At 44.4% G+C, this 16,047-nt stretch overlaps 1 protein-coding gene across 2 annotated transcripts in view; it reads left to right on the forward strand.

The window, feature by feature from the left end:
- The window catches only part of TTYH3 (tweety family member 3), a 97,112-nt gene extending 81,462 nt beyond the window's left edge, over nt 1-15,650 (forward strand). The window contains exons 12-15 of one of the 2 annotated variants that reach the window (XM_024214055.3): nt 2,880-3,056; nt 4,051-4,126; nt 6,281-6,382; nt 12,105-15,650. In XM_024214055.3, coding sequence (XP_024069823.1) covers nt 2,880-3,056; nt 4,051-4,126; nt 6,281-6,361 — 334 coding nt within the window. In that variant the 3' untranslated portion in view covers nt 6,362-6,382; nt 12,105-15,650. The remainder of the gene's footprint in view (nt 1-2,879; nt 3,057-4,050; nt 4,127-6,280; nt 6,383-12,104) is intronic. The other variant, XM_024214056.3, reaches the window with a different exon arrangement.
- The last annotated feature ends 397 nt before the right edge of the window (nt 15,651-16,047 follow it).

Below are 16,047 nucleotides of genomic sequence, written 5' to 3' on the forward strand. Positions count from 1 at the left end.
TCATTTGTTTGAAAAGTACCCTGTGTTCAACAAACGTTCATGTTCTAAATACGATTTAGGTGATTTTAAGTGTCCGAGACTCAGTGTACAGAACTGGAGGCACTCAAATGCATTAGGAAGACTTCCTGGGGTGGTGAGGGCTGCCCTTCCTGTTTTTTGGTTTAAAGGGGAGGGGGCACTTTGAAATATATCAATGTCTTCAGAAAACAACTGGAGGTCTTGATGCTCTTTCCATGTGCAGCAGTAAACAGCAGGTCTACATATCAAGCTGGGACCTGTACTCTCTGCACCCAGTTCAGGGAGTGGCTTCTCTTACAGGTAAAATACAGTGTCTGCCCCGTTTAGTAAAACTTTACTGTCCCCTTGTGGTACTGACACTAAAGGCAACTGACAAGACGTGTGATAACTTGTCTTCTAATCATAGACGTTGGAGACGTCGTCCTGTTTGGTCCAGCTCCCTGCCAGTGTAGAATGTTTCCTATCGGAAATCGACTTGTCCAGTGTAGTATCCAGTATCCCTATACTGAGAAAATCCATGAAGGAGGATGGGAGGGGCCGGAATTAGGTTAATTAGTTACGCAACAGTGATGCAATATTGCGATAGCCCAAAAATTTCCATACCACCCGATTCAAGTGATGGGCAATGATACCTGTATCTGCTCTTCCAAACTGAAGCGGAGGTGTAGGCTGTGCAGGAGTCCACGCTGACTTGCAATCTCTTTGGGTTTGCCAGTGTTAACATAATGTGTACAGCGTTCAGCTGGTGGGAAATGTGGTGCCTGGATTTGAGACTGCCTAGTGTTTCCTTTCACACTTTTTTTTTTTTTTTCTAAAAACAATCCTAGGTTGTTGATTATAATCAACAAAATCTCAAGTTGTCTCTAGCAGTGTAGTTTGATTTCTGTAAATATTTAGAACAGCATTCCAAGGATTAAGATATACATTACAGGCATATGGGGGTTTTGGTGTCAGTCTCTTCAGATTTATAAACCAGCTCTGTTGCTGTCACCTGCTTAGTCCAGAATTACATGCCTCGGTTTGAGGAGTAACCTAGTGTTCACCTATGCCTCTGATAAACATACACTGTTGTGAAATCGACTCCAGTGGCCTAACGATAATGAGCTATACTGTGTGGCTAAGAATATGAGATTCATGCATCTGTAAAATGAGGAAAATGGTACTGATCTCTCTTGTAAAGCGCTTTGAAATCTGATGAAAAGTGCTGTGTAAGAAATAGGTATTATCATTTCATGACAACCTCACAGGAGGCGCATGCTGTCTGCTCCTGATAAGTTGCTCACTGGTTTAGTTCATTTGGCTGGGGGTGGGACTACATGTCAGGGAGGGAAGAAGAATCAAGTTAGTTAAGGAATACTGCACCAGGGGAAAAAAAGATATATGTTGGGTTCAGACAGCTTAGAGGAGACGGAAGCAGATGTGGTTTCTCTGGAATCCTAGATCAGCAGGTAGAGAATAGTTCTGAAGTAGGATATCATGCAAGATTTACTAGTCTGTTTCTTCCTTTGGTATTCTGTTTGACTACCAGTTGGCCTTCAGCTGAAGGTTTGGTGTGTAGCAGTGCTCGGAGAAGTGATTGCTTCTCATTGATTGCATATTAAATGTGTCCTGTTAACAAACTTTTCTCCCAACTGCAAACTCGATCTGGGTTCTGAGTTGGTGATGTGTTTTTTTTTTTTTTTTTTTTTTTTGTGTTTGTGTGTTTGTTCATGTACATCATTGCTAGTAGTGAAGGTTCTGCAGGGTAAACTCTTCCAATCTCTGTTTTCATTGGGTTTACACAGATGGAACAGATTGTTCCAGTTACTAGGCAATTTTGTTATCCAGGAAGAAATAGGATTCAGATGCCGCTCTCATAGCTGGGGGGCTCTGCAGAGTAAAAATAGCAAAAATACATCTGTGGATTTTAACAAATATATAACTGTTGCACACAAAGGGGAGATCTGTTGAATAAGGTGGTGCCATTGTTACATAGAGCTTGATGTACAGTTCTCCTTTGAAAAAAGTGACTAAGAACTAACTCAGTTCATAAAGTTAATGTTTCTCATAAAATCAATCCTTCCATTCCTACGAAGTGTAGGATGACTTACCTTCTTATAACCCCAAAGGTATAGGTATAAACATTGACCCCAAGAGAACAATAGTCCAAACAAATACATCAAAATCAGATGTTTAAAGTAGCAAGGGCTCTAGGCAAAAATGCCTTAATCCCACAGTAGCTAAGCCCTACTGCACTGGCTTCCAAAAGTTTTTTGTTATACGCACTGAAGTAGAAAGGGACCTTTTTTTTATAGCCACTCTGAATGGAGTTCTCATTGTCTTCAGTGGGAGTTCATGGTATAGAACTACTGCAGAATCAACCTTCTTATCTTACGGTATGTCACATGGAAGACCTCTGGAAATCAGTTCAAGAAATAGACATACACGGCAAAGTGCAACTTCAGTATGTGTATGAGGGAGACATGGTATAAGGTTAATACTGCAACCAGTGCCCCATTTAAACAAGCGCCAAGTGTTCTTGGGTGTGTCCATACTCCAGTTCATATGGTTGGGGGATCTGTGGAGTTGCGTTCTCTGCCAAGCCCTGTGGGAAGGACTTTGGGACAATATGGAAAACGTTGCAGTCTGAGAAAGTCCAGATGGTATTTGTGGGAGGCCTGAGTCACTCTAGTGGTTGGGGAGGAGATGCTTGCTGGGGTCTGTATCTATGCTACCATATTGAGGCACATGCTGACTGGCTGTTAAGGGGGATGTATGGAGGAGGATTAGAAGGTTACTGGGATTACCATGTGCTCTGGTTTCTTGCAGGCCCCACTAACATAACAATTCTAGGCTATTAGGATAAACTTTCTTTCCTACAGGAGCTCGGATGATGATGGGGAGGAGGAATCTACTGCTCAAGGGAACAGACAAACCCACGATAATCTGTACAGGGTGCACATGCCCAGCCTCTATAGCTGTGGGAGTAGCTATGGCAGTGAGACCAGCATTCCAGCGGCCGCGCACACAGTCAGCAATGCTCCTGTCACGGAGTACATGTGAGTAGCCAGGAGCGAGGAGAGGAGCCATGTTGTAGCTATCGCCATCCAAAATGCTTTGCTGTACTTTAGTTGCGGGTGTCCATTGCACAGCATAGCTAAAGAACACTTTCTGCAGCAGCTGCCCTGGGAAATGAACAAGCTCACTAACAGCAGTGTGATAAGCCTGAGAGGAAGAGTGATAAAAGGTTCTGTTTATATCACTTGATCTTAGTGATCTTTTTACTTGCAGCATTGGCAAGTGTTTCTGTCCTCTAATAGAAATAACTACACGAGGTAGATGACTAGAAAGTACTGAGTTGCCTTGTGTTAGAGGATTTACAGTGTTACCTATGGAAGGGATGGAGTTAAGTGTCACCAGTTTCTATTATGAGTCTTGTTCCTTAAGGACTGTTCAGAGGTAACTGCTTTGCAAGAGAAGTGTTAAGCCTCCCAAGTGGTGGAAATCCACATGACAGCAGCTTTAGACTGTCCACCCCAAGGCAGTTGAGGTCAACCGTCTTTGCTTTCTAGATCCATCTAGTTCAGGCAGGGCAGTCTGAGTTTAGGTATCCCTTCTACAGAGCTCCTGCCCTGGGAGTGTCTGGCTGGCTGGCTGGCTGCAAGGACTGTCTGTGTTGGATTGGTTCATCTGTCTCGTTCTCCCACATTTATTGTGACTGTTAACTTTTGGGCAGGGAGGCTGGCTTCGTTTAGCTCTACATTTAAAAAAAAAAAAATCAGATTACACTCTCATATTCCATTTATGAAGTACCCATCTCAGAGTATCTGAGATGGACAGGCACCCATGTTAGTGTCCCATTGATCAAGGTAGAAGTGACCCATTTGGCATGTAGGGAAAGCATTCCAGGGAATTGAATGATGACAGTTCCAGAGAGGGTCTGTGGGAGGTAGTACTGCCCTGCATTGAGGGTTATCCTGTGCCAGTTCGAGTGTCTCTGCTGGAGAATGTGCCATGTGTCCTCCTATCACCATGTATATTTCCCTTTCATAGGAGCCAGAATGCAAACTTCCAGAACCCCCGCTGTGAGAACACGCCTCTGATTGGCCGGGAGTCTCCACCTCCCTCAGTAAGTGTCTTTATTGCTTCTCTGCTTCAACATCCGAGGCCAAGTTCTGCTTTGGGGATATGCACATGCCACTCCTATGTACTTCAGGGGGAGCTGATTATGCGGCTCAAGGCAGAAGATCTGGTCCATAAATGGTGAAAAACTTAACAGATGAGGCATGTCTAAGTTGCCATTGAAAATAAAAGCCCAGATGCTACTTGGGGCATGGTATGTATGAAAAAGATCAAATTAAATATAAAAATCTAATAACGCTCTTGGCCCGTCCTGCCACCACTGAAGCTTGTGAGTAACTTTGAGTGACTTCTGTGAGATGGGTGTCTCTCACGCACAGTTACTAACTGCTTGTGGGGTTGGTCCTTTAAGTTTGCAAAATAAACTGCTGAACCAGTAAACCCAAAGGTAATGCTGAATCTCTCCTTAACTTACACTGTGAAAACAAAAGGATGAAGTTTTTTTTCCTTTTTGAAGGGTTTTATTTTCATTTCACAACTTTTGAATTCTTATTTTTGTATCTAATTTCCTAAGGAGAAAAAAATCTTTCATGGAAGGTTCTTTGGTAATCAGGAGCTTGAAGTGGCCTCGGAGCCATTTTACTCGATAGACTAAAATATGGATTTTTATTTATGCATTTAAAAAAATAAAATTAGGTGAGTATTCACTTCTCTCTCCAGATGCTGTAATCTCATTACTGCAATACCACCTTTTTGCCATGGGCCATCAGAATGCTAACTAACCAACCTGCTGATAGTTCCTGAGGATGCAGCATAGCATACTTAATAACAGGCCATCCATTATAATTAATGAAAACCCACACCATAGGGGCTAAGCCTAGTTCACTGAGTGGGGCCTTCATACAACAAAAGACTCTTCTAAATCTAGAAGAGGCAAAAGTGGCAAACAGGAAGGCCAGCACTTATTTTTATACTTCTCATAAACTGGCCAAACTTCTTGAAGCTTGCTTAGAATGGAAAAAACACTTGTTCCAGGTCCCTGACATTCAGCACTTGAGCTTAGAAAGCGTTATCTGCTCTTGGCAATGGAGCTGGCTCCAGAGAAAGGTCAGCCGCAGCTTTCAGTGCGGTGTCATAAACTGCTGCTGTATTGCTGGAATTCTCTGTTACAGCAAATGCACTGTCCCTTTAACACTGCACAGACCTGTTCATCCTATTCCTCTGAGGCAAGGTCTTGCCACACAGCATTTCCTACCCCATAGCTCTTCTGCCTCAGAAAAAGGAGGCTTCTTTCTGCAGGAACTCTAACCATGAGGAGAGGATTCCCTGGTTCTTCAGTAGCTGGTTGCATTAATGGCCCTGAATGTGGAGCTAAATCTTGGTGCTTCCAGCTGTTTCTGAGGAGAGATGCTGGTAAGGGTTTTTTCAAAGGAATTTCACTTGGGGCAGCCAGAGAGAAGGGCTATGCGGGGGGACATTATGTCTACGTGTGGGAGGTGGGATGGAGAATGTATCAGCTTCCCTGCCTGGACCACAAGGAAGAACCCAAGCAGAGGAGGCAATGGGGTTTCTGAAGGAGAATGTACATCCTAGATAGTGGAAGGGACTGTCTGAGGGTGTTCACACACCACATGGGTAGGAGAAAGGGAATGGATCCCTTTGCGCTTGCCACCTAGGTAGGCAGTGGGGTAGAGAAGATCCTCCAGAGTCTATGTAGGCAGATCTCTGTATTAAGCAATTGAGGCTATTTCAGGAGCGGAAGAAAAGGCTGAACCCATTTAGTCAGCAAACGATTCCTGCTGTTTGGGGTGGCACAGAAAAAATATGCGTGTTCATGCTCCCTGTTTGGGGGGGGGGGGTCAGAGATCTGCAAAAAGGAGGCACCCAAGCAGAGTAAAGAGACAGTGCATGGCCAGGACTGAAGTATCCTGCTCCACTTTGATTGTGGGACCAGATTATGAAAACCAAGACACACTAATCCTAGAAGAGCTAATCACCTACTGCATTGTTTGTCTATTCTTTTTCCCCCCAGTCATTCCTTTCATCGTTCTCCTCCTTCTTGACCCAGGGCTATTCCTGTAGGGTGGTAGAGCCCTCCCTATCGCTGGCACACACCACAGCGTGTCACTTGCTTGCACTGTGTTTTTCATGCACGTTGAGGCTGCACTCTCTCTTTTTCTCTCTCTCTCCTGCATCATCACAGTTGTATTTGGCTGCCATGGACAGTAGCAGCCATATGAGCTGGCAGTTTAAGCCCTCGGACAGTGCACGGACGTACTGGTAACCGCGCCCTCAAATGGAACAGGTACTGAAATAAGGTCCTTCTCGCGCAACCCCTCCTCCACTCCCACCCGCCCCTCCATCCCTGCACTACTTACCCCAGGCCAGTGCCTTATTTCTTCACATTCCTTCTCCCTGAACCTCCCCGCATTCCCTCCTGCCAAGGGTTGAAGCTAACCAGGGTTGCCCTGGTGCTGACTAAAGGAGCAATATCAACATTTCACCATGGCAAGGCTTCTTGTATGCATTCTGACAGCCAGGCATCCACACCTCAGAGTGGAGCCAAAGTCACTGCTGCTTTAATCCACAGATTCCAAGTTGAAGAACAGTATCTACACCTGGCACCAGAGAGTGCGCCAAACCAAAAGTGTTCCACACTCTAAGCACAAGGTAGAATTACCCCCATCCTGGGTATCCACTTGGTAACGATAATGTGGATCAACATAGCTGTCTTTTAATAAGGACTGGCTGTCTGTTACCACCTCTGGCTTCCCTTGAACCCTTATCACTACTCCTTTGCTCACTGATACGATGGCATGTGCTCGAAATCAGAGATTTTTCTGCCACTTTCATTATGTTCTGCCATAGAATCTTAAAACCAAACAATTGCTCCTGCACATTGCTTGTTAGAACCACCAGCTGTACTGCGAGCTCACATATATAGCTTTCCATTTTATCCTTGCATTCAGGGTTACAAGTAAGCGACTTTCCCCTGATGTCCAGGCACAAGCACTAAAATTCTTGATTCTGCCTAGTTCTGTTTCAAACTTCCGTATGCCAAAAACATTCCCTCAATTTCCTGCATACGCTGTGGATGGCGTGTCAGTGAGTCGTTTCCTTGCACTGCTTCATTGTCAGAGTAATTAATATGCTGTTACAACCACTCTCCAGAATAGCCTGTATTTCTTCCCTCCCCATGGTGGTCGGCAACCAGAACTAGTTGCAGTAGGAATGAGTAAGTGGTTGGTACCAGGTCTTGTAGTTGTAGCTCATGAACTGTGTGACTTGGTCGAGTTGAGGAGTATGGTGTGTAATCTGAATTCCTGAGCAACACACTGTAACTGGATAAAGTACATTGCAATCAGTCCAAAGAAAACTCTAATCACCATTGAAACAAAGTGGAAACGTTGGCACCATTTGGAATGCAGGATTCTTTCCAATTGGGTTGGTATGGTCCACAGTTTGCATCCTGTCCTCAGACATACTTGTACATAAAGCTGCTGCTCCTCTTCCACATCCGCCATTCCTGCTGGGGCTTCTCTGCTGTCACCTCACACTAGATACCCATTCTCTCATGTCACTGCTTGGTCTGCCGCCTTGCCATTTGTCTGCTCTGCTTTGTGATGTGCTTGGGGATTTCTAAGATGCTGGCTGAATTATGGGGGGGAAATACAGTTTTGCCTTGGTGCACTCTGTGACAGTGTATGAATGGAAATCTACGTGAACAATTAATGCATGATGCTAGTGCTCTCCAGAATGTCTCCGCTTTCTCCACTCTTATAGCACTCTTGCAGAGACCTTCCTTGGGCATCCGCGCTTGGTGCTTTCCTGCTTCCTTATTCCTGCAGGTATTATAGTGGCGCTCTTAGCAACATTGTGTTTAAGGGCCTATCAACACTATTTATTGTAAACTTTGTTTTACAGGGATTTGACTCGAGACTTAAAATATTCTCTGGACTGAAACTTGACAAAGTCTCAGCCTAGAATCTTTTCTGTGTACCAAGGTCAGACCAAGAATCATATGTGGCTTTGCAAAGATAAAAGGTTCTTGCACTCTCCCAAAGATCTCGCAAATTGCACTCATCTTAGAAGCAGGGTTTAACTATAGTTCTCTTTTAAAAACTAGAACTCTGCGATTTCAGGATCCACTGGCTGGCCCTGTTTCCCTGCCCTGAAAAAAGGCAGGTTTTTGTTTGTTTTCATTGCACCCGGAGTTGTCTAAGATACTTGGGTCAGACTTTAAAAATTAAATAAAATTCAAGCCTTGAAGCTTCAGTTTGCAGCTAATTAAACTAGGGTAAGCCTTGGGGTTTTAGCATTTTTGAAAGGGAGCCACCGTACATAAGTACTGTATTCCTCCCCTGCCCCCAGGGGTTATATTGGATGGGAGTGGTGCATATACATAGTACAGTCTTGCAGTATAGTTTGTGATGCTGTGAAGTACCACAAGATCTGCAAAGACCACAAGATTTACCTGGCTTACATTCAAATACGGCCTCTTAAAGTCATAACTCTGTGCACGTCCGTTTTTTGCAGCCAAGAATTTTTGTGCCTGCGAAGTGTATTTGTTAGGCACCTACTTAGCCAATGTGTGCTCACAGAACTCGTCTGAATTTTTTTTTCCCCATAATGGGGGGGGGGTCTAATTCATTGGGGGGGTGAGGAGAGTACACTTTTTTGCAGAAATGCTAAAACACAAATGTACACGGTACCATAGTAGCTCTCACTGACGGTTGGTAAGTGATCAGTGATGTATGTCAAAGCACAAGACATCAGGACAATCAAAATATCCATCTACTGGGTGGTTCATGATGGCCCGATAGGGTAGCTAATAAAATGATGAAAATACATGTTAAAACTTGTATTGCTTACGTGGTTTTTAAAAGAATATATATAGGTGTATATAGGCACCTGGAGAGTCCTAGCCAGAATGCTGGAAGGATCCATAATACATGATTTTATAACCTTCTATGAAAGCTGTTTTTTGTGTTGGTGTTGGTGTTGTGAGTGGGTGGGGGGGGGGGGGGGAGATGTGGTTTTTTTTAAGGAAATTAAATACAACAGTCTACTTTGAAATAACTTCAAGGTTGTCACAGACAGGCAATATCCAGCCAACACTGACTTGAGGATGGTACTTTGTCTTTAACTTAACTGTGAACTGTCTTTTTGTTTTTGTTTTCCCAAATGTCTGTCCACGCTATAACTCTTAATAGTGGCTTTCTACTCAGTTAGATGTTTAGTCACTTGAATGGTTACAGGTAACACAGTTCAGGTTGTGTCCCTCTGGCAGTTTTCCTGACATCACCGACAGGACACCTGCATCTGCGAGCCCACCTTGATGTTAACATCTCTTTGAGCTCTTCTCCCATGCTCCCTCGGAAGTGCAATGCAGGAGTAGTATTTCAGAGTGGTATCTGTGGCACGTGGGGTAACGCACTCTCAGGACCAGCCAGTTCTGCTAGGGGTTCCGTACGCACTCCCAAAACAGTGAGGTGAGCTGGTTACGAGAAGACATCATGTGTCTGTCTGACTCCAGAGGAGCAAAACACTGTTAGCTGCCTTACTACCAAGTTCTAACTATGTAGTGTGTGGATGCACAACCCTATGTAGAGCTAACCTTGCCAGTAACTGGTTACAAAGTTGGTTAAAAATTGTAATGTGGACACAACGTAAGGCACAATACGCATGAATTGAGAACATCAGCCTTAACTCTGACTTCCCTGGCTTTTGTCAGCTTGTATGACATCTTATGGTGGTTTTAAGGAAGGCTTGAATTTAAAACAATACCTTCTGTTTCACTTTCTATCCAATTTTGCCTTTAGTTTGAATTATTGTTCTATTCCTTGGTGCTATTCAGACTTCTGTATCATGGATAAATTGGAGCAGGTCCAATATCTTTTGGCCTCTGCATGCCACTGGGTGTATCTGGTACATCCTTTAATGCACCCCACTAGATTGCTGTTCTTTTGATTCAACGATTCTTCTATAGTTGGCGGCTGCAGGTCTACGTGTATGATCTCTCTAGGAAGGGATGTGAAAAATATGTTCCTAGATTCTTTATCTAAACACTGCCTTTAAGAACCTTGGAGAATTGAATTCGTGCAGTCATCCACTTCTCTTCTCCCGCCCTGCTTCTCACCCACCTGCACAACACAGATGGAGTGCTACTGTCTGAAAAATTCTTCTTTTTAAGACTCCTGCTTCTAGTGACGCCAGTGGGGAAATCCAGCTCTGCCTGCTGTCCCTGAAATACTCTACTTTTGTATGGATTCCTCGGAGGAGAACTTCTAAACTACTTTGAGCTTACTGCATTTAACTCTTCTGTGTGTTTCTATCAGAGTCCCAAACTGTTTATTTTTGGGGGCAGTGGGGCAACTATAGTTACACACCTGTGTAGAACATCATCCATAGTACTGCTAGACTCCTTTTCAGTCCTTTTCTCAATGGTGAGAGCACAGATAAGATGACCTGAGAGAGAGAGAGACATACACACTCACTCACTCACTCTCACACTCTCTTCTACGTTTAGATGCTAGTGCTGGGCTGGGTCATTGTTACCACAAAACACCCATGTCCTCTCTCAGGCTGAACATTTCCGATGCAGGAAGGCACTTAAAAATGAGCAGTCAGTGGGTATACAAACAAAGCATCAACATCTCTACAAGCTAATACAACTGGGAATCCCTGTGCTCTACTCTGATGTGGTGAGCTCTTCTATGATACAGATTTATTCCTAGACACTGATGGAATAATGGCGAAATGCTGTTACTGTACATAGTGCTCTGGTCTCTGCTGTGCAGGTACAGAACACTTCACAATGGTCTCGTCAAATGAGAAAGATTCCTCACAATGGAGTTTAATTTTTACACTTAGTTATATAACTACACATCTGTTTTTTGCCAAGTAAACTTGCTACTTTAAGTGACACAGCTTAACGGTTGAACATTCAGTTTGTGATCAGCATTATCAGGAAGTAAAGACAAAGTTCATAGCAGCTCTTTGTAAAGGAGGGTGCAGGAGGGGAGCAGGAATTAACCCTGCTGACATCTGGGTCGTCTTTGTCCAGCTGTAAAGCATATTAACCCCATGATGACACAAGGTGGAATTCCAAGTGGAAACAGTAACAATGTTTATGGTGGGAGCTTCATGCTGGCATGAAGGTACAGTGTCTCTGTCCTTACTGCTGTGTACAAGTCCTGGTGTTGAGGGTTTCATTGCTGTGTTCTAGCAAAACTGAAGATGGTTTGGATGAGTTCATATCATTCAGCTATCAGATTCCCTTGGAGCTGTCTTCTAAAAACAATCTAGCCACCATGAATTTCCACCTTCACTCCAGAATCCGCCTTTATTGCTGCCAGGCTGTAGGAAAACTGTGTCCAAAGCCAGGTTTTGATACTAACCATCCAGTTATTGTTGGTGGATATCAGTCTAGTTCCAGCCTTGTGGTTATCCTTTGTGGACAGATGACTGCCCTGTGCATAACCTCATTGTCCTCTTCTAAGCTATCCTTGTCATGATGCATATGGTCTATTGACATCTTCTTTGTTCTCCTGAGAACATGAAACACATCTCCTTCCCACCTTTTTACCCCCAACCTCCCCATCTTCTACAGGGCTGAAGTGGCAATCTGACTGCTGAGCCACTTTGAAATCCTAACAGGTGGGTTTTTATACATGCATTGCACCCACATTCTTCTCTTGCGTTCAGAATACTTGGATTAAATTATGTCTATTGCTTCTTGATGCTGGTATTTCCGTCTTGCTAGGGAGCTTGACTAAATCAGCTAGTCCTTAGATGAAGGCCTCAGCCAGCCTCTTTCTGTAGCAGGAGTAAAAACGTTAGTCACTCAGACTTGACTGCGTAATGGCCTATGAAAGATTGCTTGTCAGAGCCTCAGAGGACCATGCTCAAGGCTCGTTGGTAAGCTGTAAACACCAACACAAGTGAGCTGGGAGGTGCTAATAGTCTGATTCAGAGTTCACATCAATCATTCTGACTTACTGTGTTTGTTTTTTGTCTTCCTCCAGTACACCTCCAGCATGAGAGCCAAATACCTCGCTACCAACCAACCTCGCCCAGACTCTGGCAGTGTGCATTAAAAACAACGCAGACACAGTAAAACTAAACAAACGTGCCAACTGCTGCTACTCTGTGCTGTCCGTGTAGAACAATCCTGCTTTCCTGTCCCAAACCCAGTGCAACTCCTGCTTCTCCAATACAGACCCACCCCTCCAACCTGGTACCTGTACATTGGCAATCTGAATGGAAGCCCCTTTCAAATTAAACCTATACCTAGTTGTACCTGGAGAGAGCGAGCAAGCACCTGCGCGAGATCACCAGTTTGTCTGGGATTCACCTACTTGGGACCAGCTTTGTCAACAGTCTATCAGGAAACATTTGCAAATATTTTTACTTCGGTCTCCCCTACCCTCTCCCATTCCACAGAAGAACTGGATGGAAAAATGTTGCAGATCTTCAGTTCTGTGTGGTGATCCAGCGGAGCTGCTCAGTCTGTAGGGCACTGAAGAAGCAGAGGCTCTGAGCCCATGGCTATACTGTACAGATCAGGAAAGCCATGCCAATGTACACTCTTAAAATTCCGTGCAGCTAGTCTTCTTGCCCGATACTTTGTGCGGAGGCCCTCATCCTGTCACTGAATACCTACTTTTAGCTGGGAGTCTGACCTGGGCTCCACTCTCTCCTCCGGTGACTTTAAATAAGCTTTTTCTTTCCTCTTTATAACCAGCTTTTGAATTCTTGAGGAGTAGGCGGTTTTCAGCACCAGCCAGCTGTCTCAGATGCACCCCAGCCTGCCCATTGCGGTGAGCCTGACCTTTCTGCTCCATCAGGGAAGCCCCTGTACTCACAGATGGCATTCTGGGCGCTGCTTTTGTGAGACTGGGTGCACACAGAACACACAGGAGCCAGCAATTCACTTGGTGCCAAATTTTTCCAGGAAAAGACTTGTAAGACTTAAGGTTTTTTGCACTAAATCGTTTCAAATCTCTAGGGCAATAGCCTGGCACTAGGTCTCATGGGACAGTCAACTTGCAAGAGCAAGAGAGATTATAAGGTCCAGTGAACATATAGCAAATGCAAGAAGTTACTTGTGACAGATTGCTGGACTCTTCCATTAATGTTTGGAGTAGAAAAGTCAAGTCTCAAGGCATTGGCTTTAGAGGAGGATCCCAGGGCCTCAGCCCAAAGCTCGTCAAAGAGCAGCAAGGTTGCAGCCTCCTTGGTTCTGCGCTCCAGAAAACAAAAGTCTTAAAACATGAATGTTTGCGGGGGTTGGTTTGTTAGTTTTTCTTTTTTCTGGTCATAACTGCTAACCACTAACTGCCATACACAAGGCACGTGTGAATAAACTCCTAGCACACTGTGCATGGGCCACGGTGCAATGGAGTGTGCCTGCAGCGGGCAGCATCCTACACCAGTTCTGTCCTTTCTGTTGAAGAATGGTGCTCTACAGGACATAAACCACTTTTTACTAGAAAAGACTCAACGCGCAGCCGTGCGATACATGGATATGAACTTTGTACTCAAGGCGGTAAAAGAATCGTCCTTTTGAATTTTCCTTTCTGTGCAAGCCGTCTTAACCTAGTTGCTTAGGGAGACTTAAGCAAGAAACAGAAGTAAGTACAAAATCTCATAAATTGGAGGTGGGCCACAGGACAAACGGGGTTCAAATCTAGCACCACAATATCTGGATTGTATCAAAGGAGAACTCCTTTCTCATCTTTTAGTTTGCTCTGTATAGTGAATGTCCATAATGTGGACCAGTAAGCCTAGCAATCTGCCTTTGCTCTGGACGATGATATCAGACTTCTCCAGATCTTGTCCTTTTCCCTTTACTAGGGGTGAGTTATCGCCACTCTGGGAACATTTTGCATATTCCACAGATGATTAACTAGGATGCCAATACTTCCTCTAGGGGAAGTTACATACTCCAAGAAAAGGGATATTTTGAGACCTCTCAAGGAGATATAGAAGCCACTAATGGACTAGCCTCCAACTTTTGGAGGAAGGGGGAAGAAAGAAGGAAGGAAAATAGCACACTGACCAGTTTTTCCGGGAGAGGAGGTCTCAGGGTAAACGCTAGTTATGTTCCATCACAGATCCCTTAAAGCCTGGTGTGAGAGCTGCATGTGCGTGGTGGGTGGTATGCAAGCGTGTGGCGCTGCTGGCTAACAAGCCTCTGGACAGTGGGATGCTCATAACAGCTGGTATGATCAAGTGGGGAAAACTGAAACCACACTTCGTCATTTTAGAGAGAAACAAATCCCTGTTTTCCCCTAGTCGATTGGACTATTTCCCATGTTGTCTGTCAGCTAGAGGCTGCCCAGACTCAAATACTTCAGGCTTTTAGATTTAGAAGAGCCGCCCCAAAATCTGCTCCATGCCTCTCAGTAGCATGGCCTTAGTCCTGTAAGGTAAGTGTTGGAAGAGCATAAAGCAGGAAATAAACTTCAGTCAAACAGGTGCATCTGTCAGCAGCTTTTGCAGTACAAATAACACATGGGTTTTCCCACTGGGCCTTAGGAGAAGTCGGGTGCAGCATGCCAGAGCCAGCAGTTTCAACGCTGGGAATAACAAAGAGCCAATACCTTTCAGTGCAGTATCCAGGCTGGAAACTGCCTTAGCTTGCTTCCTTCCCAGGCTTAGCTTAATCGGTTGTACTGTCCAGAACAAATTGTAACAGGGCTCAAAGGCTATAGCCAGTTGCTGATTGGAGATCTGTGCTCTGTGACTTTAAAGTGTACCAAGGAAGAATTCTGTGGGACACTGTGCACTCCCAAATGGCCGAGAACAAGACTGCAGTGTGCTCTGTGTACTGCATGGTTCCACCCAGGACTTCCTTTACTTGACATGGATTTTGCACTTTTGTAAAGAGTCACGGAGCCCTGCTGTCCCACTGCATGTGATGCAGGGACCTCTCTATTTTAACACGTTTCTATTTATTTTTTTATATGGATCATTGGGCAACAGTGTGGCACTTCTAGGGGTTGGTCCAAATGGATCTGCTGCAGAGCCAGTAGCATGTGCTCATTAGCACGGGTGTGAAGTGATCGCTGTAGTCTTAAGTGACCAGTCTGGTGTAGTCTGTGTGCAAACCCTGAACGCATGTGGGCACAGCATGGCCAAGGAGTAGACATCTCAAACTTCAAGATCTCCCAGAATCTCTCCCCTCCCCCACTCCTCCATAGGTGAACAGCAGGAGCTTACTGACAAAGAGTAATCTGTTGTAAGTGGACCTACTGGTTATGGGAGTCTTAGATACAGTGAGTAAAACTGGAGTGTCTTTTTTTTTTTTTCCTTCCTCTTCTGTAATTTGTATTGCATTTTAATGTGTGACATGTCCATGCCAGATCACTCCGAATGTTTCCCAGATGACTTCTCAACAGCACACAATCATCTCAGAATCAAGCCATGTTATTGCTTATTAATACATGGCTCCAAAATTCAGGGGAACTGTGAGACTCTGATCTCCGGGCACCTGGCTGACCGCAAAACAGGAGGCAGCTCTTCTGTGGTTAGAAAGGTGACAGCAGCAAAGACATTGTTTGTTTGCACTTAAAAAAAAAACAAAACAAAAAACAGTCATTGGCTTGTCTGGTTTGTTTGCTTTCTTTCCGCTCCATCGTCACGTACAAATGATGTTTTGATTTTGGAACTGAGACCTTTCAAGCACACCAACATCTCCACAATGTGAAATGTAAATAGCATGTTGGACTCTTGTGTCCAGTGTTCAGAACTGCATTGTAATTGTAAAGGAAATCGAATCAAGACTTGGCTGTGAATTTCTTGTGCTGTCTTGGGAATATAACTGTAGTGTTTGTATCCTGTATGTAATATTAACTGAATTCATTTTACTTGCTGATAAAAGGGTTCAAATGGAGATCGCAGCATCCATCATGTGACCAAACCTGACCAGGGGGAGGGGATTTGATTGCCCCCCATCCTCTTTGA

This window comes from Terrapene carolina, unplaced genomic scaffold, assembly GCF_002925995.2.
Source record: "Terrapene carolina triunguis isolate 2854851 unplaced genomic scaffold, T_m_triunguis-2.0 Scaffold93, whole genome shotgun sequence".
NCBI classification, from domain to species: domain Eukaryota; kingdom Metazoa; phylum Chordata; order Testudines; family Emydidae; genus Terrapene; species Terrapene triunguis.